Here is a 27,950-nt window from a genome sequence, read left to right on the forward strand (position 1 = left end):
GCGCAAGAGTTCGCGTTAAGGGGTAGGAGCTCGCGCGTGCCGTAGGTGTACCACGACGTGTAGACTTATGGTGCGTTTACACTGAACGAACGAATTTAAAAACATGTCTAATCGATACGAATACAAGAGTCGGATAGGAGTATCAAGCTAAATATCTGTTGAACATGTTTGTACAGTTCACATTTGTTTTCAAAATTGAACGAGTTAAGTGAATTCGGTGAATTCTACTTTACGGTGAATTAATGAAATGTCAACTATGACTAAATTTCAGTGAACTCAATTATGCTGTGGACGATAGAAACTTTCATAATTACCTTCAAGAAGTATTCTAAAGCTAATAATATACAGTAACTTGATTGCAATTGATAATTAAACGTCCATAAGCGACGGTAGACTAAAATTTCCAAAACAATAGCGAAACAGTTAGATGTTAATTATAACTCGTTCGAAATTCAATTGAATCTCTTCGATTTCTAATGCTCGGGAACCGAGGAAATCTAATTTCCGAGATGAAAACGAGGAAATCATTCGTTCCTTCGATCTAAACGCGCCATCGACGATAATCCGTGCCTGAAGTTCGACGATGACCATTCGAAGACCAAAACGGAACGCGCAACGAAGTAACAACGCTCGGTACGGTAGCACACATAGTTGACGAATCTATACAAAGTAAAACTAGTCGAGCAGCGAAACCTGGAGCGGGGCGATAAAGCGACGAACGACGACGGTAAACGTGGAAAAAGCAAACGGCGAAATGCAAGAACAAACAAGCAAACAAACAAACAAAACAAACAAACAAACAAACAAACAAACAAACGGTACATAAGCGATCTCTCTTGTATCTGCGAGCACGTAAACACACAGTATTACATGCGTCCGCACACATTCACGCGATCAACTTGCACACCGACGAGAAACTAACACAAACACAAACACACACACACACACACACAAAAGTACACACAGAAACGCCTAAAGCGCACGAACAGTAATCACACGCACACAAAGACAGACATACAACACGACCTGTAACATAAATATATATTCGGAAGACCGCGCGCCACAGGATGAAAATCAATGTAGTGGGCCCTGTATAGCCACGGCCTGTTGACGAACTACATGCGAATAAATTTATAAATAATATACTTAAATATAATTGACAAGTAAATCGTTAATGAAACAATGTTTCCTGTGTATAAAAGAGAGGGGGAGGGAGAGAGAGAGAGAGAGAGAGAGAGAGAGAGAGAAAGAGGGAGAAAGATGGAGAGAGGGAGGCAGGGAGGGAGGCAGAGATGAGAAAAGGTAAAAAAAAATCCTCAGTCTTAAGGGAAGGCAAGTCGATGTTAGAACGGAGACACTTTTTTTCGATCCGAGATATTGTAACATTGACTTGAATCGAAGAACGAAGAAGAAGAAGAAGAAGAAGAAGAAGAAGAAGAAGAAGAAGAAGAAGAAGATGGAGCGGTGAGAAACGAGGATCGCCAAGCGCAAGAATAGTCGCCCGTGGATCGTGGGTGGCGAACGCGCGAGTCCAACGTGTCCCGAGAACGAAGAAGAGAAGCGAGAGAGAACAAAAACGAAGAGAACACTGATGAAAATCGAGCCTGAAACGCTCGATGTCGCTCTCCCTTGGACTATTTCCGGGGTCCCGACCGACCCGGGGCCCCGTGTCGCATTGCTCATTGACCTGTCGAGACTGAGGATATTCGTTCAACGTGAAATATATAAACGGAGGAGGAAAGCAGAAAACTTGAAAAATCCCTGAGACAAACGACAAAAAAAAAGCGAAAAAAATAAGTGAAAAAAAATAGTACGCAGCGGACTGAGGAGAGGCGGGTGCCGCCGGCACCACCCGGAGCAAGGGACTTCCGTTCCGCTCTCGTAATAGTATCTTCTCTGATTTCCCCGTCGAGTTGCTTTACCGAATATCGTTTTCCTTCCGGCACGCGAACTAGGGATTCGATCGCCTCCGCTCGATCGATCCGTCGAGGATCCACCGTTCTACTTTCCGTTGTTTCGTTGAGTTCACCTCGGTTTGCACGCCACCGATTCGTCATTAGTTTCATAAGGCTTAGATTCAAACGGGAGATTCCGTGGAGGAATTACAGTAAAGTTGAGAAGAAGAAAATTGAAAAAAAGTGGGTAGAAAGAGGAGGATGAGGTGAAAGAGGCGAGGAGGAAACGAGGAGAGACGGTATAGCGTAATAATGAAGCGCGTCCGCGGACAGCGCGACAGTGGTCTGCGTGCGAGTCACCAAACGTTTGTTGCGTCTGGACACGAGTTTACCGGAAACCAACAACTACAGAGAGAAAGAGAGAAGGAGAGGGAGAGAGAGAGAGAGGGGAGAGAAAGGCAGAAAAAAAGCGAGAACAAAAAGAAACAAAAAAAACCAATGGGTTTTCTGAACGCCGTCGGTTTGGAACGCCTCGTACGCACGCCTTTGATTTTGCTCATTCGTCAGATTCGTTCGTATAGCGCAATGTCGGATCAGTATAACGTCCTGCTCAATAACGACTGACATAAAAAAAACCAATTTAATGCTGATTAATTGTATATACGTATTCTTATCGTGAAATAATAATGGAGATGTGACCGCGCCGAGATCAATTTTTCGCCGGGGCCGAGTTTTACACACGGACGAGGGAGAGAAAGGGAGGGAGAGAAAGTGAGAGAGCGAGAGAACGAGCGAGAGAGAGAGAGAGAGAGAGTGATTAACGTCGGAGACCGTCGCGTGACGTCAACGCTACAAATTATAAACTGACTGCGGCTGTTCGTGCGGTTTATTCGGTTTTTTCCTGGTTTCTGTAAGCTACTATTCAGCGAGTAACATGAAATTGTGCAGGTTTCCTATTTTTTGCAAGTTGTGTTTTATCGAGTCTTGTATTCTTTATTGTTATTCGATCAGTTTCGTTAGGCGTGAACACCGTAACGGCATCCGCAGTCCGGTTAGCCCTTTGCAGACGAGAATTCCTTCGATCTTCATTAATGTTTCAATTTTTTCATTTTTCAATCTTGCAATTTTTAAATTTTTTTCCTTGGAAAATTCAATTACTTGTTAAACTTCTAAATATTAGAATAAAAAGGAAGGTTGATTTTTCTGTTTGAATGATGAGATTATTTACAAGTAACTTTTTTTATGCCTAAAATTGAACTCGTCCTCAAAGGGTTGATTAACACGCGCGACACAATCCCGATTGTAAAACGTATTCGGACTTAAGGTACATTATCCGGCAGTGTGGCATGGTTCGACAGAAACCGGAAATCGTCGCGATTTTAAACCCACCCGATATACCTACGCCACCCCCAAGAAATCCACACCCCTAAGACACAAACACACAAAAGTCCCCCCAGACCCCACCCCCGAGAAAAGAATTACCCCCGAGAAAATTGTAAACGTTGTGTCGCTGTTTAGAGGAGTCGAGGGAGAAACGGTAAGAAAATGAACAAAAAAAAATAAAGAGAACGGAGAAAACAGGAGAAAAAGAAAGAAAAAAGCAACATGTCGCCGGACTGGTCGCGTAAACGACACCGATATAAATTTAATTAATTCGCGACGATATATAATATGCGTATATCACGTTCATTCTTCGTAATTCAGAACCAGGCAATCACGTTCATGTTTTTATATGTTGTTGGTACACGGGGAGGTACCGTTCCGGGATCGGGGGCCGCGTCGAGGCTGCTTTCAACGCGCTGTCGTCAGATTATTCGTTAACAACGCGACGAGATTAACGTTATTCCATTATTTGTGGGCTGCGAATCGTTTTTCTTCGAAGTCCAATTTACTTGGATCGATGGTGGAACTATTAAATACTTACGATGACTAGTGAATTTTTAAATGATCAAGTGGGACATTTTCCTGAAGATGTGTGAAACTTTTCGTGTAATACGCTAATGAATTATTTAATAGTTTCTAACAAAATTGGCGTAACGATATTAATAACTGAGAAATGTGACTTCTATTATTTTGACGGATTCGGCAGTTGTAAGTTAATTTGAAATGGCTAAAAGTTAGATTAAAGGTAAATTGAATTCAATAGCCTGCGTGTGAAACAATTATTATCACGCGATTAATGGGAAATATGTAGCAGGCAAGAATCATTAGCGACACGTTCCACCACGCATTGAAGTCATCAGGCTCTAGATAGATTCTGTCGCTTTTCAGGCAGATGCGATACAGATGATTATGTGGTCGTTGCCATTGACTTCTTTACTGTCCTCCTCGATTCTCAAAATGTATTGAAAGTAATTTCAAAATTCTTGACTTCTACAAATTCTAGAAGATGATTTCTCTCTCTGAGTTTAATCGGACGATAGTTTATTAACGAGATATTCGATGAGAACGCTTAATTCGAAATTTTCCATACGAAACTCTACAAAATCGTGCGCTATGATCTCATCGACGAACAAAAACATATTAAAGAAATTTCAATGAAGTTCTATGTATCAATTCTGCGAAAACGGTTCGCGACGAAACGAGCCCGGCGCGGAGCCCGATCTCACCGTTATCATCTTACGAAATCTAGCCGAAGTAAAAAAAAAGTAAATAAATAAACAAAGCGAAAAGAATAAAAAAAAATGATTATAATAAAGGATCTAACGAATCGAAGATGATTACCGTATATATATATACACATACAGATATATATATATATACACTTTGTTTTCATTTCGTGTTCAACGACACCGCGGGGAGCGTGAGAACGGCGATTTTGAAGTATAGAATAACACAGTCGGGGCTGGGACGAAGGAGATTTTTTAAAATTGTAAAAAAGACGTTACGAAACAAAAAGAAAAAGATGAACCAAGAAGAAACAACATTGTGCTTGCCGTGGGCCAATTGTCGAAGGCGTAGGGAACGAGCGGAACGGAGATTAATTATAAATGATTCTAGCTTTAGTCGTAAAGGAACGAGATCGTGCGGGAGATTTTAAACTCGGGAACCATTTCACACGGGATAATCAAAAAGGATAGAGTTCGTTTCAGACGTGTCGGCGGCCATTTTGCGCGCGCGCGACGCCATTAGTACGGGAGCGATCCCATTGGCAACCTCGGCAAAAGGGATCTCATTCGACGAAACAAAACGGAATCGACAGAGAAATTCTTCGTGAAATTAACATGTATTAAACGCGCTTCGATTCGTTACAGCCTGAGTTGGGTGAAATTGATAGAAGCACACGTTAAAATATTATTCCAAAAGCTCGAAACGATCAGATAATATTTCAGACGTACCACGCGCGCGCCGTAGTCGACCTTTTATTTTAATTCGGAAACGAGGAAGTCTATGCGAACGTCTGCTTTTACGTTTACACCTTACGATTGTCGAGTAACGCGTCTTTTGTTCGAGATTTCGCAGTATCGAACATGTTTAATTAGTAGTTTCGCGAACGAACCGATCATTCACCGTTCGACAAGCGTATTTTGCCCAGGTCCGGTCGCACCGGCATCGCTGTGCTCGTGTTTATGTAAGAAATTGTATCAAAGCAGTAGAACCGAGTTATTCGAACCGAAGGTGAAAGAGAAGACGAAGGAAACAAAGATGAATCTCGAAAGAGAGGAGAGAAGGCTTGCATTTCTTAATTTCTCTGACGAGCTGGAGATGCTTCTTCTGTAACCTTTCCGTAGAAACCACAAAATTCTGTCCACGGAGCATCCAGTGCTGATTGGCAATGCACGATCCTCGTGCTCGATCGTCTGTGTGTATCTTATTTACATCGGTGAAAATATTCGTCGCGTTTCTTTAATTGCCACGATTCAAAGTATTGTAGCTGCGGTTCGTCTTAAACACTATTCGCGGCGTAATTGCTGAGGCACCTTTGAATGATCAATGTCTTTTCAAGTGAACCAAATCTGTTGTACTACTCCATTCGTTTGTGTACCGAAAATTGTATCCGACATTTTTGTCAAATCGAGAACCTCTTGTGAAACGAGAATAATAAATAACGGCGAAGGAAACTTTCCTCGTGCACGCCAGTGAACAAAATGGCGTCGCTGAGTTTGAAGAAATGAATTTCTACAGATTTCTTCGTGTAGAGGCAACTGCTCTTTTTTAGATTCACTACGATCAAGTTGTTCGATTGATTGATAATCATTTGACAAAATTTGCACGACGAATCGCGTGGATAATTATGAAACGACTTGAAGAATCGATTGTTTTATATAAAAGAGTCTCTCGTTTACACTTGATAGAGGAGTATTGAGAATTCAAAGACGTCTCGCAATGTTGTGACGAATGTGCACGAGGGCTGATAGAAAAATACGAAAGACTTGCGTTTTTGAAACTTGAAATGCACGTTAACCTGCGACCACCATGCAGTCTCTTTTAAAAGTAGCCCCTATATTAACAGTGTATACACGTGGTCCAACGTTTCTGAAAGATCATTAAAAAGTCTTCTGATAACAAACCGTCGCATTCATCTTTGCGGCGAACAATATCAAGTTTTCCTGTCTTACGTCGTTTCTTTTCGATCTCGTGAACAATTTCATTGGCGAACGATACCAGCAGTGGTATGATTCTTTTGTATGAATACTGTACCTGAACCGTGTACCGTTTTTAGACACTAAAATACTGATAACAATAACTACACTGCGATGTTTACGCGTTTATAGCAACAACATGTATGTCCAGTACAATAAAATGGAAACTATCATGTAGATACTTTCAATACCACATTCTCAACTGATCAAAGTCAAAAATAAAAGGAACACGAAGCCCTGGTTCATTCTCTGTCATACACGAGTTTTCCAAAATTGATAAAATACAAATCTCGATGAAACGTGAAACGAATTTCATTTGATCTTTCATTCACTGGCACCTTATCTCCAACTATTCGAAGTCTACGATTCTCCGGGATCGATCGGAATACGAATCTCGATCGAAATCGTCGAGAAATCTCTTTATATTCTTTAATCCCAGTATCCGTTCGCTCTTAATTTCATGGAAAAACCGAATCCACAAACGTCCGCAGTCTACTTATTGCTGTCTCCGCTGTTAAAAGATTTGAACAATTGAAGCTTAGCATAATTTTCCCATCATCCCTCGTGAATTGTTTAAGATAATCGAAACACTGGAATCATATAAAGAGAAATTTGCGGCTCCGCAATTTTTCGAGCGGAAAGAACGAGAATAACGAAGACTGGAATGGTAACGAAAGGAGGAAAAGTCGAAAGACACTGTACGGTATAGTTCTCTTCTGCGATCGTTTCGTTTTCGAATAACGCTGGGTTATCTACGAGAAATAGCACCGATAGGAGGCACGATTATTTAAATATGAAACGTGCGAACTCTAACATTGCTGTGAAATCTGAGCAGGGTGAACTAAAAATAAATTGGATCGATGGAGATTCTTCTTTTAAGGAATACAAAGACTATCGAGCCGCAAGATAAGGAAATATACACGTAATACGTTCACGTATGTACACACACGTACACACACGCATATATACAGCGCTCGCGAGCGACTCACGAACACAGAACACTTAAATATATATATATATAATTATAAATAAAACTGAATCTGATCTATGACTTCAAAATCGCAACGTTAAGAGGAAAGGTAAGAATATTTTTAATTCCCGAGTAACCCGACCGAGAATCTGATTTTTAGTAAAAATTTTTTAGTGTGTTCACTGTGTAACGTTATTATAAGTACAAAACAGACAAAAAAAAACAAACAAAGAAAACGTAAACATGTTTCTCTATGTAGTATAAGATATGTAATAAGTTGAAACAGGAAAGGAATATATCTATCAGAGAATCACGAGTGTTGAATTTTTTAACGAGACGACGACGACAAGATGGCAGCGGAACGGCAACGGAGACTTGAGAACCGAACGATTCATTTGTGTTGTTAAGAAATCGAGAGGGTCCCTGACACGAAACACATTGTCAACACGTTTAATGAATAAGAGATTCTTCATTTGTACATGTAACAACTTTATTTTCCGCAATTACCCCCTTTTCTAGTTTACAATTAGCGTTCGTAGAGGTTTCCTTTGTCACGTTTCTTTCTTCGATTTCTCTTGTTGCTCAACTGTGACAACGCCAGGCGATGGAATCTCCGTTGAGAGAGGAAGAAGGAATTTTCGTTTTACTTTTCATTATACTGATTTCTGTTACGATGGAATAATAATATGTAAATGTTCGAGTAAGATTCACGGAGCCAGAGATTCGTGAAAGTGAGAAATTACACAAGGTAATTTTATGCTACGTATGTTTAACACTAGAACTACCGAGCACTTCAACTGAATGTTGAAAACTTTATTATAAAAACTACGAAAGTAGATTTATTGAGATTTGAATTGGTTTACATTTCAGCTTAGTTATTACTTAATTAGCTTCCTTATTGAAATCAAAGAATGGGTCATTCTGACCAATTTGGTAGTTCTAGTGTTAATTATGTTGGATATTTAAGTAAATCGCGTCGAGTATTTCGTGTAGATATAGTAAATTGCGTTAATTAGTATTAATTAAATGTATTACTCTGTTCTAGGTTCTTCGGGGACGTGCGAAGAAGAGAATATATAAGTGATTCTATATGTTTATATTTACAAGGCAGTTATTGTTACAAATATTGTCACAATATCGTTACGCCACTGTACGAGATATATTCTTGGTATTAATTGCGATATGAAATAAATCTTCTAATATTATGTCTTGTAACATTCATTCCGTCCTCACCCCAATTTACTAACAATTCACTACGAATCCATTCAATACGAACTTAAAATAAAAAAACCAGAAGATCTTAATTTTTCATATTTTACACAATTTATATGAAAGTATATAACATGTTTACTATTGGAAAGATTATCTAAACGTTATATCGTTTAAACTTTTGCCTTTCATCATTTAAACTTTAAATGATGAGGAAGATCGTATTTAATCGCAGGGCGAAATTATGAATATGCGAAACAGGTTGCAGTACGCCAGGGGCAGTCCCTATACCAGTAATGTGTAAGACAAGGACAGAGAATTCCGGTAGCGGCCGAAAGTGGCGCGATCTGGCGGCGGGACGTTTCCGAAGCTTTTCCCTATACCCGCAATGTGTAAGACAAGAACAAAGCTAGAGTGCGACAAGGACTGAGATAGCACTCCCTGTGCCACCTCCTTCGACAAAGCATCTCATCAGTCCCTGGTACCTACTCGTGAAGCATCAGGAATAAGGAGGTATCAAGAACAGCAAATCAAGTACTGCCATCTAACGGCGACTGGTATGAACTACGAGCGACACTTCAATGGCGAAGAAAAATGAAAACTACAACGGATTCATTAATAACTCAACTTCCAGGGATGAATCGTTAATATTTGCAATTTAAGATCGTAGAATGGATCTTCCCCTACCTTCTCGTACTGCTTTCGATAGGATTTTATATCGCATTAATTGTTTCTTAATTATTCTGCGGAACCATGTTCTAAGATAACCGGCGATTTTTGAAATTGTGTTGAGGAAGTTTTGAAGTTTTTCGGTTAATAGGGACAATTTATGGATGTTTGTAATTGAAGAAGTTAGAGAGGACTTCTGGAAATATTTAGGGGTTAGTTTTAATCACATTTGAATTGTGGTTAAGGAGTTATTACCGATTATTGGATGGGTTGGTTGCGTTACGTGAGAATGTATTGAGTGAGACAAGGAGAGATATATGGAAGTGAGAAGGATAAATATAGCTTGTTATGTACCTGGTGAAGATGATTTGTACTGTCTTGCTAGAAGTTTCATCGTTTTGCAATAGGTGGAACCACTTAATTAATCAAGACAGAGCGACAAAACAGAGATAGTATTGTTGATGTAACCTCTTTCAGAGAAGCATGTCATCAGTCCCTGGTACAGGCCGCGAAGCTGATGAGCAATTCATTGATATCTCGATTCCCACTAATGACTCGCCAACATTCGTAACTGCAGAATGTAGAATAGACTTTCAGCTACTTTCTGATATAATTTTTGATAGGATTTTGTTGCGCGTTAATTAATTATTAAGGATTCTTTGATGCATTACACGTAGGCATTATCAAATTTTCTGACACGTCCCCGGTGAATCATTAATTTTCTGACTTTGTAGACATAATTTGTGAATGTTTGTAGTTGTAGAAATTAGAGTGGATCTTTGGTAACATTTCAGCAACGGTTTTGGTTACATTCGGGTCGTAATTAATGAGTTATTAGTCACTATTTGATGAGTTAATAGTTTTCGCAGAGCTAGTTGGTGGCGCCATCTAAAGTTGAATAGTTGTTACTAATTGGAGAGTAGCTTCGACGTTTCATCGTAGATGGCGCGGATGCTGTGGGAAATTTGTCAAATTTGAATTAGAAAATTACGTACTATTTAATTTTATATAATTAAATGTATTTATTATTAAGAATTAATAGGTTATTCCATAATTTACTAATTAAGAACTATAGAATGAGCTTTCAGTTGTTTTCCCATATTATAACAAATTGACGAACTGTTACAATTAAGGAAATTAGACTTGGAAACGTGAGAACAAAAGAATGTTCTAGTAATTTCTAGTATTTCATATTTCATTATCTCGTAATTATATATTTCAACTACAGTTTGTTAATTATTAATTATAGGAAAGTTCAATAAACATTCTACTGTAAAAGCGACTTTTTTATTTTAAAATATGGTGGAAGCATTATACGTATCTTTTATTATATTATTTTATACATAAGGCTGTCAATAAAATCAAGCAAGTATTAAAAGAAATAAAAGTTTCGAATTAACTATGTCTGATGATTATTTATAAAAAATTATAAAAATCTTGTATAAATTATTTTTTCGTTAGTCTTTTAATAAATCGACTAGGAACTTTATTCTAGGAACAACATGGATGATACAACAAATTGTACAAATCGCCGCTACGTGGTGCTGAATATCGTTCGTCTATACAACTTCTTGCCTATAATACCTCTATTGTATTTTGCGTTCACCGGTTTCCAGTGAGTTCTTGAGCGCGTGTTAAGTAGGTTTGTTAATTTATAGCAATAAACTGTTTTTTAAAACATTGAGATATTTCCACAGAAAATTACCGTTGATAATTGTTTTTAGGTCGTAGAGGAACGAAGTTCATTTCAGTATCACGTATTAACTACGTAATTTATCCGATTCCAATAACGTGAACAATCATCTCAGAATGACGGCGAGAATAGCGAGCGGTGATGGACAGAGTGCTCATGGCAAGGCATACAAAGATAAAAGCAAGCCCACAGATATTCGAAGTAGCAACATCCAAGCCGCGAAAGGTGAATAAATCTGTCGGCATCTAATCGTGTTTCTAGCGTCATGCCTTTCATTGATTGCTTGACGCACCGGCAACAAATGTCTTGCCTTATATAGTAATGTCCGACACTTCGTTGTTGCAACTCATTACATTTCGTTATGTGTCATAAATGAACGAATATTTAATACTTTACTACCGAGTTTCTTAAACGTTGTCGTTCATATTGATAAATTTGATTATCTCTTTTGAGATTTATTTATACATTTTAAAAAAACAATATTTCCATAAAACGTGATTTCTGTTGTTTGTGGTTAATTAGTAATACAGACAACATTTTTTTTGTGATTTAAAACTAAATTGTGAATGAGATTTTATGTATGACACATATTTTGTAATATTTCAGCTGTCAGTGATGCGATTCGTACTAGTCTGGGTCCTAGAGGAATGGATAAAATGGTAAATTTATATTAATGATATGTATAAATTTCATAGAGATAGAGCATAACAACTTACATTTATAAATTTAGATCCAAGCTGCTAATGGTGAAGTAACAATCACAAATGATGGTGCTACAATTTTAAAGGAAATGAATGTTGTGCATCCTGCAGCAAAAATGGTAACTTTTTATTTTATATTGGAATAATGTGATGTACCTTTACTTGACGTAAGATGTGTTCTGTTTTTAGTTGGTTGAGTTGTCAAGAGCTCAAGATGTTGAAGCTGGTGATGGTACCACCAGTGTCGTTGTATTAGCAGGATCTCTTTTAGAAGCTGCAGAACGTTTGCTCCAAAAAGGAATACACCCCACCTTAATTAGTGATGCATTTCAGCTTGCTGCAAGTAAAGCAGTGCACGTTATATGGATTGGCATGTCTATTCCTGTTGATTTGAAAGACAAAGAATCATTAGTCAGAGCTGCAGCAACTTCACTTAACTCAAAGGTATATAATATATGGATTATATGGAAAATGTTTAATATTTTAAAGATCAAATTATGGTCGACTAATTTATAGACTATTACAAGAACATCTATGAATACTTGATATTTTGTTATAGGTAGTCTTTCAGCAATCAAGTCTTCTAGCACCTCTGGCCGTGAATGCAGTATTAAAAGTTACTGAAGAAGGAAAGGAGGACGTCGATCTTAATGTAAGGCTACTCATTCTTTTTAAACAAAAATATGAATAATTAATTTAAAAGTCAAGTAAGTATAATCAGGTTATTGCTTATTTTTGCAGAACATAAAAGTAATTAAAAAGTTAGGCGGTACAGTCGAAGACACTGAGCTCATAGAAGGATTAATATTCACACAAAAGTCTTGTAACGTGAATGGACCGAAACGTATTGAAAAAGCGAAGATAGGTTTAATCCAGTTTTGTATTTCCCCGCCTAAAACTGATGTAAGTAATGCAATAAAGATCCATGTTTTATCGCATACTGTTAATTCTCAGATTTGACTAAAATGTTCATTTCAGATGGACCACAATGTTGTCGTCTCCGACTACGCTGCAATGGACCGTATCTTGAAAGAAGAAAGAGCTTATATTCTAAATATTGTAATGCAAATCAAAAAGTCTGGTTGCAATGTGCTCTTGGTGCAAAAGTCGATTCTCCGTGACGCCATTAGCGATCTAGCCATCCACTTTTTGGATAAAATCAAAGTTATGGTAATCAAAGACATTGAACGCGAGGACATTCCGTTTATTTGCAAAACGTTGGGTTGCAAACCGATAGCGTCGTTGGATCACTTTGTCCCTGAAAATCTTGTTAATGCTGAGTTGTGCGAGGAAGTGCAAACTGGAAATTCAAAGTTTGTTAAGGTCAGTATAAATTAGGTTACACTTGGATTCTACTATACGTAAAACGTTAACATGAAAAATGATTCCTGTATAGATTTCTAAAATCCAAAACCCTGGACCAACGGTGACCATTCTTGTACGTGGCAGTAACAAACTGGTCTTAGAAGAAGCAGACCGATCATTGCACGACGCGTTATGCGTGGTTCGTTGTTTAGTTAAGCAACAAGCTTTAGTCGCCGGAGGAGGAGCGCCCGAGATTGAGATTTCATTGAAAGTGGCAGAATATGCTCAAACATTGAGCGGCGTTGATGCTTACTGCGTTAAAGCTTTCGCTGATGCATTTGAGGTGTGTATTATGGATAACGCGAGTGTAAAGCGTTCCTGAATTATGTCGGCAAATAATTTTTTAAGATATTTTTAACACGTTGAATGCTATGTGGGTCACCGGTGACTCCCAACCAAATTGAATTACTATAGTTCACTCAATTAAATGAGGATTATTCAACGTGTTAATTACACTCTAATGTCAAAGAAAAAAGTGGAATATGTTTGTCTGGAGAATTGTTATAGTTAGCTGTTATGAAATTGTTACAGGTAATTCCGTCGACACTAGCTGAGAATGCAGGACTGAATCCTATTGAAACCGTGACGGAACTTCGAAATAGGCATGCTACAGGCGAACAAACTGTAGGGATTAACGTAAGAAAGGGGGCAGTTACTAATATTTTAGAGGAGAACGTAATTCAGCCAGTTTTAGTTTCCACTAGCGCCATTAGGCTCGCAGCGGAAACCGTTCGCAGTATATTGAAGATTGATGACATTGTGAATACAAATCAATAAGAGCAAACGAGAATTTTATACTTAAGATGCACTTGCGAACTTTTCATTGATTACGATCTACCAATTACGGTTTTTCAATTTTTATTCGGCTTCTAACATTTTCTATAATCTTGAGAACCACTAGTGCTCGATTTGTCTAACGTTTCATAAATACTTTTTATTGTGTTTCATAAATAAAACTGATCTGCTTCCACGAGGAGAAAAGTCTTTGTTTAATTTTGTTACCATACAGGACAAGTTATTTATTGCAATGGTTAATAATGTGAGAATACGATTGTTAAAGGCTACACTTTCTGAGAGTATCAATAAAGTATTTATTAAAAAATGCTCTATTCTTATAATCATTGTATCGAGTCATTCGTTTGTAGCTTCGAAAACTATTGATTCTTTGTCACCGTGAACTCGCAAAAGGTAGAGTAGAATGCTGAAACGAGAAACTGAGATACATTGAAGTATAAAAATTATTTTACGCTTTATTATCCACTCTTGCGGAGTGTGTAAAATCGAATACGTGTATGTCATGTAAAAAAAACTATATACTGCTACGTGGTTAAATTATGCTTACATCTTTCTTTTCTTTTCAAAAATTTTAAATACGTGACTGCGCGATTGCAGTCTATAAAAAAAATGTATCCGCCGCATTTTTATACATTATAAACCTTTTTATCGTCATTTTCGTAAGATCACCTCATCATTCGTTCCTTAAAGCGAGAATTTCCGAATGGCGTCGAACGCTGATGAAAAAAAGTATCAATTGTTGCACGTAAACATTATAAAATATGTACATAAGTTGTAATATTTAAATGCAAATGCAAAACCTTCGTCTATCATGTAATAAGTTAAAATCCCCGTGGCGTCGCTCATTTTAAAGAACGGATGAAAATTTATTGGTATATTAGAGCTATCAGAACAATAGTATACAATCATATGTATAAACAAATAATGAAATACATTTTCTAGCTTTCGTTGCGCGAGAGACAAAAACAGGTGTCTGCGTTAAGGAAGTAAAATTATGATAAGAGCAATGATACGTAGTCAAGCAAGTGTCAGGCCAAATCTTTGTGCTATCTCTGGTGAATGAGAAGTTGCAACTGCGAGTAAAAGGGGTATATCTGCAGCGTCGAGGTCAAGAGCGTTCGATAGGTTAGCAACACTGGCGTCGCAAAGTTCTGTAGCCAGTAACAATTCAGCCAACGCTTCGCTCTTCAGCCACATTTCTCTCAGTTTTGCTTCCAAAATACCTATACACTGAAACGAGATGTCTAAATTATAATGCTGTCACGTTTCATAACAAAACGATTGAAATAATGATTAACATCATTATACTCTTACATGTGATGTTGAATGATACTTTCGCCATAAGTAAGAGAAACCTTCCAGCATATTAGAGACAAGTCGCGACATCCCAACTGGCAAGGGTGCTGAATGCGATGGTGTGTTGTTGGATATGATTCCAACGTGCCAAGTATCTAAATCAGCTAAAATACAAAGCGATTCAGTAATTGGCTGATCGATAGTTGGAAAACGAACACCGGCGAGGCATTCTTCCCGTATGTAGTACCACCATTCTTTCTCTGCCTCAACTTCGTAGCTATTTCCCTTTTGTTTCACGACTTTCTTTTTCCTCCTCCTCTTCTTTTTTGGTAAACCTTGCAAGACTAAACCCCATGTGTATCCTGTTTCCGGGTTACTCGTTACGTGCGACTCTTCAGTTTTTATCCTGTTCTGCAGAAGTGTGTTTGTGAATCCAGTATTCTGCCGTAGATCAGTCTTTTTCATCCTTTTCGACCTGCAATGATATTCTCAGTGTAACTACACTTTTCACGATAGTAATTATTCAGAAAACTAACCGTGGCATGGGCAATTCTACGACGCTACTGGCTTCCATCAAAGCTTCTAGACTATTTGATCTTGACAATCCGACATTGCCATCGCCCCCAGAGCTACCACACGTGCGCAACACCTCAGTAGCGTTGGTCGGCGTTTCTAAGACTTGTTTGCGGCTATCAAAATTTTGGGAAGGTATGTAACCTTGTCCGTTACATCTTTGACAGAATCTCGCGGTCATGCTGGAAGTAGCACCCGGCGTTTGTATACTTTTAGAGGACTCCGGGAAATTCCTCTGAATAATCTTCCTCAGCACACCTTCCGGCAATTGTGCAGACGTACTCGGCACTCTGGTGAACATGTTCGAACACTGGCAATTACATCCGAACCGCGATCGTGGCAATGTTTTCGCAGTTTTTTCTTCGTCGCCTAGCATGAAGTAGACATGAGAATTCTTCATTTTCTCGGCTATGGTTTGGCCGGACTCGAAATCTGGTCTGCCGGAATACAATTTCAGAGTGTCGATTGCCGTATCGTTCGGCTCTTGAAGCGTATTCAACTTGAAATTGGTGAACAGTTCTTCTATGTCGTCGTCCTCTAATTTCTTCTCGAAGTTCCGCAACGAGAATTCCGGGTAATGTTGGTCGTCAGTCTTGGTCAAATCAATATTCTGCGATGCGCTGTCGCTCACTATTATCTTAACTTTGCTCGACGCACAGGTCTTCTCGTCGTTGGTGCATTTCTGATCTTCGTCGTCGTTACGGGGAAATTCTTTCGGTAGACACTTCATTTCTCTTTCAAATTCCGCTGGCTTCAGCATGAACGAATCAAGATTCGATCCCCTTGTTGTGCTACGTTTCAGGGAACTAACGGATCCTTCTGCTCTCAACACATCCCTGGTACACCGAGGATAAGAGCGCTGTGTCGCGACATTGTCGTTGTCCACGTCGTACGGGCGTTCGTGCGTTTGGATCTTCTTGCGAGAAGACGCAAGCGAGGTTCGACTAGATGCTGAAGCATCGCGATCGATGCATGTTACTTTTGTATTGAATAAATGCGGACGCTTCAGTTTCGCTTGTTCCAGGACATTCGCAGCTTCTTGAATGTCTTCCTCGGTGGTGCAGAAATACTCTTGACGCTTCTGTACGATTCCGCTGCGGATGAAGTATGTCAAGAACGACAACACAGAGTTGATCTGCTCGACTTTCTGGGAATCACCGGCGATGACTGTGTGCGCTACCCTGACGGGATTACCCAGTGCACCATACAAGTCTCCTAATTGAGCCCACAAAGGATTACAGGGAAACCAAGTACCCATCTTTTCCATCTGAAAATGTACCGATATTATACTACGTGGTTAAGGAAATTTTATAGTTTCATCTTAGCGTGCAGAGAAAAGCATAGTTACCAATTGCCGGTCACGAACAGGCAGTGTAGTGTATATCCAACCAAGGTGATACGTTAAAACAGCAGTCACAACGGTACTCAAGAAGCTAAGACATGTTAGCGTTAGAAACGTTGTTTGATTGACGATAACAATTTTGATTCAGGTAACTTACAAGTTGGTTGACTTCGTGTCAAGTTCGTCGAGTAGCTGACACATTTGTTGCAGACTATAGTCCAACGTGCTCATTTTGTGCTCTATTCTCACTGAGTTAAGTAGTACATCATGCCACAGTAAAGGCGAGCGCGTATTCAGCCTTGCGTTAACATTGGTAAGTAAACGTAACAATGAAATAACAAATTGAAAGGAAGATCTGTAAAGCCGTTCAGGAAGCTGCGCCCCTTTAGACTTAGCGTTAAGGTTACCGGACTCTATGCAGAAGTACCGTAAACGGTCTAACATCCCTTCCAAGAGAGCCATATGTTCTAAAAGACAAGCTTCTACTCTTCTGTAATGAAAAATTACTAAGAATTAACATTGATCTTTAAGTTTGATCCGATTGGATCGCCAAGACTGAGACGTTACTCGTGCAAGAATATAATGTTAATAACGGATCAAACCTTTCATGGCCTTCGGCTAGTCGTACTAACATCGTTAAGCCCAGTCTTGTTTTATGACGTTTGCCATGACTATCTCTATTATCCGTCCCATTCTCATTCCACTGCATTCCAAAGGCATCGTCGGACTCGGACCGAGCAAGAGACGTAGATACTACTCGCAGCCATCTACGGCGTAAACTCGAAAGGCTACCGATACCTGAGGAACCACTGCTCTCCAATGACTGGGAACCTGGATTATCATCATGTTAAATCCTGAGCGAGTGAATACCTCCCGGCACCTATTTCGCGTGAACTTACTGCCCATCGGAGGCGATATCTCTATATCCCATCCACTTCCGTTGCTAGAGCAAGTGGAATTCTTTCTTGGACCGGTGTTCAAGTCAGGCCCTGACAAATTTCCGGAACTTGGTCGTGACACTGAAAACATCAACTATTTTTATATTCGCTTTTCAGCTGTGATTATCAATTGCAAACTACCATGCAACACTGGTAATAATTAGATATTATTAAATAATATTAGCTTAATTGTTCTATGTAACTTAATTAGTTATAGATTGAATTTCTTGAAACCCTATATTCCCAGCGACTTACTCAAAGAATATTATTTATTAAAAAAATATCTACCACTGTATTCTATTACTATGCATTAGCGTTACTCTTAACAATACAGTGTAACATGTTACAGTTTTTCATTTGCACGTACAGAGTGTTCTCATGCTGGAATTAGAATCCAAATTCACGGAACGACCCAGCCCCTCGTCGGACACTCTCTCGCTAGAACAGAATTGAGCAATAAGTCAAAGATACTGTCGACAAATCAACGTTAACGTGAAATCAATATCTGCCATATTAGGAATGGACAAGCCTACCTTGGCTTACATGTGTTGTGTTCTGTAGCAGGGAACACTTTAGTGCACATGATGCACGATGGTGAATTCATTGAATGGATCTAAAAATAAAACGACAAGTATTACTTAATGTTCATGCTTCGGCATCGACGTTATATTAACGAATTATCGAATGCGTTTTACGTCCGCTCGACCCTTGATTGACGCGAAACGTTTAATCTGTGACAATCTAATATTACTGATGGTTATTTAAGTTCACCTTAAACGAGGATCCTCTGTAGGTCATAGCCACGGTGCCAAACACCATTTCGCTCAATAAACTTACGTCATCCTCGGCCGTTCTTTCTCGCTGAAAGATTAACGTGGATTAATTAAACGCGCAAATGAAACATTTCCATTAGACGCGATAATTGGTTACCTCGAAGCTATGATTGCCCGGGAATTTCATCGAATCCGCGTTCGCCGAGTTCGCATTATTTTTCAAATCGAACGCGGCCAATTTAGCCTTACGCCATTGTTTCTCCAGCGACAGGGAATCAAACAGGAGTTTCCTTCCGCGCCATTCACACTCCCGGAACAATAATATCCGAACTTCTTCGGTGCCGAGATATAAGCCAGAATCTCTATAAATACAACACACGTCACACATTAATAACAATTAAAAGAAAATCATCAATATTAAATATAATTGAATTTCCTATTTTCGCGGCGAGTGTCATCAGACTAATTAATAATATACTCTCAAGTTTATATCTTATCTGTGCGACGGTAGATACACCATACTTGTTATTTTTGCATTTTCAATGGAAGCACGCAGAAAAGGAATATTTGAAAATTAAATGAACTTTTGTAAATCAAATTTTCCAATAAATATACACACCGTCGTATATAAATTTAGTTCGGTTTTATTTAAATCCGAATGACAATACATTTTCAACGTCAGTAGGAGGAAGTATTAATAATATTCCATCATGTAACAGGGCACTCGTGCGGAATTCTAAATTATTTAATTCTCCGCGTTTCTGCGTGCATGACGGAAGCGAGGAACGGAAACAATGTCTTCATTCGAACGTGTGATCGTCTAATATTATACGGACATTACATATCTATTCTTTCTTATATAACGCATCAATCTATAGGCAGCGTTGATTTGAAATGTTACAACAATTCCCGCGATTCTTGCCAAAAGCATCGATTACAATGTTCCTCGGAACATAGATAAGAACCGTGAACCACTTTACACGGTTTCCACGGACGGTTCCCGGCCTTATTTTCCGAAATCATTCAAATGTCGAACTCCCCTCGAGAACTGATTACCCCGTACCGATATTAACGGAAGAAAATGAATTGAACTCGTCCCCAGTAAAATTACCACTGGCAATTCGAATATTTGTAACAGATGTTTGGAAAGTTTTAACTTGGAGGTCAATTTCACGGCTCGCTGCAGAAGCCAAGTCACGAGTGTGTTAGTAACGAGCAACGATTATGACTCCCGCCAACGGGGACCTAGAAGCGAAGCGTAACGCGAAATAGGTTAAGGTTTCTCGCGAAATACGATTCCCGAAAAACCGCTGGAATTCAAACGACCCTCCTCGCGGTCAGGGATGTCGAAAACTATGGAATTTCGGGTCCGGTCGCGCAGGGTACGCGGAGAATAAAATGGTGTGACGATTTAGGGGACACCGATGATCGATACACTGTGTATCAGCGATAGATATCGGTGGAACCTACGAGATCCGGAAAATATAGAAGCGCGACGATATAGAGGTGCAAGCGTGGCTAACGTGATCGCGATTAAATAAAGCTCCAGGTCCGAAAAAAGCTGCGGGTTCTCTCACCTATCATTTTCCTGCGATCCGACATTTGATGCCACGACCGTTTGAACGTTGTTCCTGAAACTCCTCCTTGAAGGGAACAGTTTATCGAGCAAAGGCATTATAAATCAACGACCACTTACTGTTACCGCATTGCCCGCTAACTTTGTTTCGTTTTCGGTCTATCATGTCACAAGGAACTGCACCATACATGTTCGCGAGTATCAGTCAACTGTAAATAAAGTCACGTGCGGAGGAGTCATATGATTGCCCGAGATTATCGTGTTTCGCTCGGCCACTATCGTGCGAAACGTATCGCTCGTTTCTCTCTCTCTCTCTCTCTCTCTCTCGCTCTCTCGCTCTCTTTCTCTTTTTCTCGCTCGCTGGCTCGTTTTCCAACGACGTGATCCACCGAGCTTGTCGCCGGAACCGGTTCGACGGAATGCAGAAGACAAATTTTGAAAAAATTAGAAGAAATGTGGAAAAGAAGAAATTTGTTTGGTACGAGGATCTGATTTACCGACTGAGCAGAACTGTTTTACCGTAGCAACGGTTGCTAGGCTCACCGCGAGAGCCCGCCACTCGCAGTTTGTAACGGTCGGCGGTTTGAATATTTGGCGTTGGAAAGTTTGGTGAAATGTTTCGAACGGTGAGTACAGAATTGTTGAATATAATTTGTATTGGAAGGTTTATGGGGAATGGTTAATTAAATCTTTAACGTCACAGGTGTAGGGAAGGTTTATTTTTATGTAGATTATAGAATTTCTGGCTGTACAGTTGTGTGGTATGATGTTATGATTAATATTGTTGCAGAGCTATCATAGTACAGTCAGACATGGGGGTTAAAGGTGTATGAACAGAAAAATTTGATCAAGGTGTTGAAGAGAGTTGGTTTTTGGTATTATTTAAGATTATTCAAGACAGATATAGTCTAATTGCTTTGCTTCGTGGTCGTTAGGGTTTCTTCGCACCGGAACAGCGAAGTCAACGTTCTTCCCCATTTTGCTTGCCAATAGGAAATGGTGTATGTACTCGGTGTCTTTGGTGTTACCAGTTACATCGAGGGCTCGTTTAATAAGGTCCTTATTAGACACCGGCAGGTAAACCGGAAATTCGATTTTGAACATTATGACAAGACTTCCTCTTTTGTTGGGGCTTTCTGGCAACGGAAGTCCTTCGCCGGCTATGGTCTTCCGGTACTCCGGCCTGTTGCACGCGATGATTTTTAACAACGTTTGTAGTAAGAGGTTATATTAGAAATTATAGATATTATGGAAATTAGAGAAATTAGAATATGTAGAAATATATTAGAAATTATAGAAGTTATAGATAAATATTAGAAATTATAGGAATTATAAACATTAGAATATATAGAAATATATTGGAAATTATAGAAGTTATAGATAAATATTAAAAATTATAGATATTATGGAAATTATAGAGATTAGAATATATAGAAATATATTAGAAATTATAGAAGTTGTATATAAGTATTAAAAATTATAGTAATTATAGAAATTATAAAAATTAGAATATATAGAAATATATTAGAAATTACAGAAGTTATAGATAAATATTAGAAATTATATAAATTATAAACATTAGAATATATAGAAATACATTCGAAATTATAGAAGTTATGGATAAATATTAGAAATTATAGAGATTACAATATATAGAGATACATTCGAAGTTATAGAAGTTATAGGTAAACATTAGAAACTATAGAAATTATAGATATTAGAAAGGTTCGCAATGAAATTTTGTTTGCTTTCCGCGGTACGTTCAGGTGAAAGGATTCCGCGATCTAGAAAGCGTAGTTCCACGGAAATAGCACGGATAAGAAAGTTGAGCCCCCGATTTTCCTCGAAACTGCTGCGTCCATTTACAGGGACCTTCTGTTTTCGCAATTTCCTTGGAAAATAGGGGGCTTGATAAGATCGTTCGACGCTAGAAACGTTCTAAACGAAATGCTCTTCAGGCTTCCTACCTGGACTCCTGATTATAGATCAAGCATCATTCAAATCCTCTAATACTAAACACACTTTACAATTTCTAATCAAATATCAATCATTCTGTCCTCTAACATTAGAGACTTTGAAATTTGTCTACATCAAAAAAAGTGACCTTTAAAACCAGAATACAACATACACTTCTTTCACAAAACATTCTAATCACTCTAATAACAATAACCATACCCTCTGTAACTATACCTACACTTTCACAATGAGATTTAGAAAAATTGTTTAACAAGTTAACTGCCACAGTTAAATAAAGATAATAATCTTATAAAATGCTTAATATACCATAAGAATTGCGATACCAAATAATTAACAATTCTTCTTAATCTTCTCTACAGAAGGAATAAACACCACATAAATCTGTTTCTCATGGCGGTCAGCGTGTTAAACAGCGTTTCAACCTCAGTGAGAATGGAGTACTCTTTAGGCATCCAGGTTTCCAAGACTTTTCCAACGGATACTATTAGCAAAGAGGACAAAGATTTCTCCATCAGATTCTATCAGGTGTCCAAACACTGGACGATACTGTGCACATGCTTGCAACCGGCACGGAAGTTTTCAGGTTTGTCTAGCAGGCTGGCGAACACGGAGCGCAGAAGTATGGTCTACACGATAAGAAGACGTCGTACGTGATGACAGACGTTATTGGGATTCGGAAGGTTCTGTCGTCGAGGGTGTTGACGGTGACCACTGTTCCGGTCAGTGCCTCTCGCAGAAAGATATCGACCGTCATGTACAAGTCGGAGCCCTCTCTTCGGAAGGTCTCGTGGGGCCGGTCCTCCGTGATGAAGATTACATCCGCTACACTGACGTGCCTCAGACTGAGTAAAGACATTACGCGGACCGCCGCGATTAACCCATTTCTGTCCGGAACGGGATGCACGATGCATTTTAAACGTATCCTTCGTAATATTCAAATCGATACCGCGCCGGACATAGGCCACGGCTGCCGGCAATCTGATTTTATTCCTGGCTGCGTCGCGTCCTCTCGAAAACCGTCTCTGTTAACCAGACTAGCGCTGCGCCATTTGAATTGTTAAGTAATTTGAGCCTATGAATTAGCGAACTCGCTATACCGGACAGAAATGATTAGCCCGTTAACCGAGTCAATCTCGTATGTGCAATGGAAGATAATTGTCATTGATACTGTTGCGAGCATTATGATATAATTCGGGGGATAAGTAAATAAGAATGAATGAAATATAGTAAATGAGGGAATTTGATATGTAAGGAGGCTAATGAGACTCAATAATCTTTCAGATAATTTTTAATAGATAATCTTTCAACTAAAAAATATAATAAAGTTTCATTAGGTTATATCCTTACGTATCAAATTTTCTCATTTACCTAACTATATTTCATTAATTCTTCTTATTTACTTATTTCAATTATACTTAAATAATCATTTTTTAGATAATTTTTAATAGATAATCTTTCAACGTTCAACTAAAAAATATAATAAAGTATCATTAGCTTATATCCTTACATATCAAATTTTCTCATTTACTTAACAATATTTCATTAATTCTTCTTATTTACTTATTTCAATTATTCTTAAATAATAATTTTTCAGATAATTTTCAATAGATAATCTCGCAACGTTCAACTAAAAAATATAATAAAGTATCATTAGCTTATATCCTTACATATCAAATTTTCTCATTTACTTAACAATATTTCATTAATTCTTCTTATTTACTTATTTCAATTATACTTGAATAATAATTTTTCAGATAATTTTCAATAGATAATCTCGCAACGTTCAATTAAAAATATTTCTCGATTAACGGGTCGATGGTTGATCAATATTGTTAAAGATAAAGATCACGGAGGAATTTTATTTTCAATTGTGGCTGTATCATTATTTCTATTTCGAATCTTTTTCAGGTGAAACGTTACCGGGAATCTTGGTGGGTCCCTGGTCGCCCTCTTTCGGGAAAACGATCCTCGTTCCTCGGAGAATACCCGGTTTAATAGGTATCGTTAGGATCTTCTCTTTCGTCACTGTCCTGGATTTATCGTCCTCCACCAAGACCAATCTCTGTATCTTCATTTTCTTGATTCCTCCGCGGAAGACCTGCTCATGTTTACAAGACTCTAACAGGGTATACACGTAACAACTAAACAATATAACAAACGCGCCATATAAGTATAGCAGACCCCTAAAGAATTCCACATGTTACAGCGATTTCGCGTTTACGAGTCTCGCGTTAACACTAGATTTACGGAGCTCGTCAATCTGACGGATACTGAATGTCTTAAAAATGATTTAGCAATTACGCGAATACGCATTCGAATACTCTAGTTTCCACAATTTTCGCGACCTATATAAACGAACACAGTCTTCTAAAACCAATACAATAAAGTGTAGAACAAACGTCTGTAGATCTAGTGTTAAATTCCCTTTTCTATAGTAGTCTAACTTCTTCCTCTACCTGTACTACGTTCTCAAGAAGAATCCCATTGTTATATTTATTTTTCAATCATCTTTTAACCCTTTACACTCGAGCGGCGCCTTTCAATCGCCATTTGATTTGACCGAACAAAATGATCAAATTTAGAATTCACTATCAAATTTTATATAATGCATCGACACGTAGAACATCGAAATAAACTAGTTCTGTCACTTAATTTATACAAGGTATTTCTTTGTTAGTTGTAAAACATATCATTGATATTTCATTAGAAAATAATGAATATTTGTTGAGAAAAATATTCTCGAGTGCAAAGGGTTAATCACGTTACCGTAGATTCTACAGTGCACAAATCAACAGAGCAGAAGGCGAGACAAAAAGAGTATAAAAAGGAATTGCTTTCAGATTGTTCTAAAGCGATCCGGAAAGGTGGGAACTTAGATAATTCACGGTACGACGAAAAGAATATCCGGTGTCTCTAGAATATCGATTAACCGGTGAAATGCTTAAACAGCTGTTACGCTCGAGAGCCGGCAACGAGGATATCAAAGGAATGATGTTATAGCTCGGTATTGGTATAGTCAATAATCGAGTAGTAAAAACAAGTGGGTAGATGGTTGGCAGCGATGATTACCATGTCGCGTCTACGGTGATTAACACTGTGCAAAAGGAGAACTATAAATAAGTAGAACGTCGATATAATACCTCGAATAGGGTTAGGTACAAGGTTTTTATCAGGGGCTCTTCCTTGCGCTTCAAACCGCGTCCCTCGGGAAATTCCAGCAAAGTCGAAGGCTGCGTTAGTACATGGAGCAGATCAGCATAAGGACTGTCGGTTCCGAAGAATTCCCTAAAGAGGTGCCGATAGATCGGATCGTAAATATTCAAAGTTTTTAAGTGGCTGTTAAGCTTAGCCAGGTGTTGAGCTTACGGTTCCACTTACTCGGATTATAATAACCGAAGTTAGCATCAGCGTATAATAAAAAGTGAACGTAATATCCTTCTCACCGTTCCCACGGTTCCGGTTAACGGATCGAGGGGATCATTTGTTTAATACTAGAACTACTGTACTAGTTAACATGATCGGTTTCAATTTTATCGTTCCGTAGTTATTAATGTCTTAGACGCATTGAATATTCGAAATGATCTTGGAAATAAATAGTTTCACTTGAATGATATAATGAGTGTTACATTTAATTAAATGCTCGGTAGTTCTAGTGTTGTTTGTTGGACGTTTTTTGAAGGAAGAGAAATGATTTTATTATACAATATAAATTATTGATAAGAATACATGGTAGAATAGAATAGAATAAATGTGTCTGAGACTTTGCGTAGTTTAAACATTCTATTTAAACTGAATCAAACGTTTTAACAATCTTTGCCATAATTCGTTTAGAAGCTCAACTTAACAAATGTTTGGGAATTTGATAAGATCTAATTTTTGATATTAATCAATAAATTTAATATTGATTAATGCACTTTTCAAGGTTCTGCTTATTTAGCAGATCCATGTTTGTATTCAATTTTATAAATGTTTAATCATATACGCTTTTGTAGAAGATTCCTGTGGGTACCTGTAAGTCCTCATCGGTTCCCCGTGATAAACGTAGGGTTCAATGAATCCTCCTGCATTCGGCACGCCATTTTTAAGGCCTTCCTCCCCGAATTGATCGTATATGGCCCTCCTAAGGGGATCCGAGAGCACGTCGTACGCTTCGGCTACTAAGGCGAAAATCGTCGCGAAGCTTTCATCCTTCGTTCCTTTAGGGTTGTACCGTATAGCCAACCGGCGAAATCTGAAAATGTGTATGTAACAATGCAGCTTCGATTTTATTTCTACCAGAAGCGTACAACAATCGAATACATCAAACAATCTCTGGGAACTTTCTATGATTACAGAAATATTGATACGACAAATATTTTTATTCGACGTCAGTTTTCTCAGTATAATTGTTAAGCAATTCAGATTTCCATGCATTCAAAATCAATGCAAAGATGTATTAGGATAATGAAAGAATAATAAAAAAAAGAATCATCAGCGAAGATTAAAAAGAAATTTCTGTATTGTCTCTCGAATGTTTCAGCGATTCGAATACGCTTTTTCCACGATGCCGGTTCACGCGGAAGGGACTGTGAAAACAGGAATTTGCATAAACATCCGCGGCGCAGCAATAAAGTCTTCGCGTCACCTAGACGGAAGAGAGTGTTCACTGTAGCACATAAAAACTTCTGGGTAAGAATTGGATAAATCGATTAACTCCGCAAAGGAAAAGTAGAGAAACGTGATGCAATAGTTATATATTGATTTTGAAAATTTCCCTTTAAAATCGTATAATCATGAAAAAATCTATTTTACTTTTTAATTACAGGTACAGCTCCAATCCAACGAATACGTGAAATGCATGAAACAGTAAACAGAATGCCTTTCGTATAGCTTCTAAATATGTTGTATAATTATTTCAGAAGACAGCACATTAATTGTATTAATTTTTCTATCTGGATTTTACTGCATAGGCTTCAGAGCGAATCATTATTGTCAATGATTGCTGCGAGCGGGGCGCACGGATTGCGACGGTTGATACCAGTCAATTTTTAGGCGGCAAGAGGTTGTCCCGCGTAGAGAAAGCGTCGCGCGACAGAAGCGGAAGCGGAGGAACGTCTCGCAACGCGGGGGGATCGATAAAGGAAGCGATGTAGGAGGGCACGCCGATGGGGCAACCGAGAAGATCTCACTTACGCCTGCCTGATCTCCAAATCGTCGGAATTCTTTTTCAACGAGAGCACGCCGTAATAATCTATGCCGCGCATCACGTGCGGCCAGTCCTCCTCCTCGCAGGACATTTCGCAGGAATTTTGCATTTCGCAATTCACTCTAGCGCGGATAAAAAGAATTTTTACTGTGACCGTGTTAATTGCAAACGCGAATATTTCGTTAGCCAGTTAACTGCCTTAACGGATTGACTATTAACGAAATTACCGCGCTAGTGGAACGAACAGTTAACAGGTGAGCTTCAAACTGTAAATGACGCGGATGCGGTTAAGTCCGGAAGAAAAATTGAAGAGAATTAATGTGATTTAATAACTGAAAAGAATATTATTTGTTGCGTTCGAATGTATAGAAACTAGAATATATAAAAAATCCGCTTAACCGCATCGGCTT

The 27,950-nt window shown here is 38.6% G+C and overlaps 3 protein-coding genes across 7 annotated transcripts; 1 reads left to right on the forward strand and 2 right to left on the reverse strand.

Annotated features, from left to right (window-relative positions):
- The first annotated feature begins 10,864 nt into the window (after positions 1 to 10,864).
- Positions 10,865 to 14,066, forward strand: CCT4 (chaperonin containing TCP1 subunit 4). Of its 2 annotated transcripts, none has more exons than XM_031980457.2 (10): positions 10,865 to 10,964; positions 11,051 to 11,244; positions 11,626 to 11,678; positions 11,750 to 11,839; positions 11,910 to 12,164; positions 12,280 to 12,372; positions 12,462 to 12,623; positions 12,699 to 13,043; positions 13,117 to 13,368; positions 13,617 to 14,066. In XM_031980457.2, the coding sequence occupies exons 2-10, from the start codon at positions 11,136 to 11,138 to the stop codon at positions 13,860 to 13,862; spliced, it is 1,605 nt and encodes a 534-aa protein (XP_031836317.1). In that variant the 5' UTR covers positions 10,865 to 10,964; positions 11,051 to 11,135; the 3' UTR covers positions 13,863 to 14,066. The 2 variants fall into 2 exon arrangements, with proteins under 2 accessions (XP_031836317.1, XP_031836309.1); XM_031980449.2 differs by having other exon boundaries at positions 10,870 to 10,968.
- Positions 14,067 to 14,317: 251 nt separating this feature from the next.
- LOC116428596 (folliculin-interacting protein 2) lies at positions 14,318 to 20,799 on the reverse strand. Of its 4 annotated transcripts, none has more exons than XM_031980438.2 (12): positions 20,499 to 20,799; positions 18,960 to 19,164; positions 18,801 to 18,890; positions 18,563 to 18,642; positions 18,397 to 18,467; positions 17,991 to 18,110; positions 17,694 to 17,922; positions 17,249 to 17,581; positions 17,098 to 17,182; positions 15,713 to 17,016; positions 15,195 to 15,651; positions 14,318 to 15,110 (listed from the first exon to the last, which is right to left on the reverse strand). In XM_031980438.2, exons 2-12 carry the CDS (start codon positions 18,987 to 18,989, stop codon positions 14,898 to 14,900), a joined length of 3,012 nt encoding a protein of 1,003 aa, XP_031836298.2. In that variant the 5' UTR covers positions 18,990 to 19,164; positions 20,499 to 20,799; the 3' UTR covers positions 14,318 to 14,897. The 4 variants fall into 4 exon arrangements, with proteins under 4 accessions (XP_031836298.2, XP_031836282.2, XP_031836290.2 ...); XM_031980422.2 differs by having other exon boundaries at positions 20,380 to 20,796; XM_031980430.2 differs by lacking the exon at positions 20,499 to 20,799 and adding an exon at positions 19,422 to 20,235.
- A 467-nt stretch (positions 20,800 to 21,266) lies between these two features.
- LOC116428757 (dnaJ homolog subfamily B member 13) lies at positions 21,267 to 27,766 on the reverse strand. The gene is made up of 6 exons (XM_031980828.2): positions 27,528 to 27,766; positions 26,365 to 26,586; positions 25,496 to 25,640; positions 24,276 to 24,453; positions 23,006 to 23,177; positions 21,267 to 21,561 (listed from the first exon to the last, which is right to left on the reverse strand). The coding sequence occupies exons 1-6, from the start codon at positions 27,647 to 27,649 to the stop codon at positions 21,267 to 21,269; spliced, it is 1,134 nt and encodes a 377-aa protein (XP_031836688.2). The 5' UTR covers positions 27,650 to 27,766.
- Between the last annotated feature and the right edge of the window lie 184 nt (positions 27,767 to 27,950).

This window comes from Nomia melanderi, chromosome 14, assembly GCF_051020985.1.
Source record: "Nomia melanderi isolate GNS246 chromosome 14, iyNomMela1, whole genome shotgun sequence".
NCBI classification, from domain to species: Eukaryota; Metazoa; Arthropoda; class Insecta; order Hymenoptera; family Halictidae; genus Nomia; species Nomia melanderi.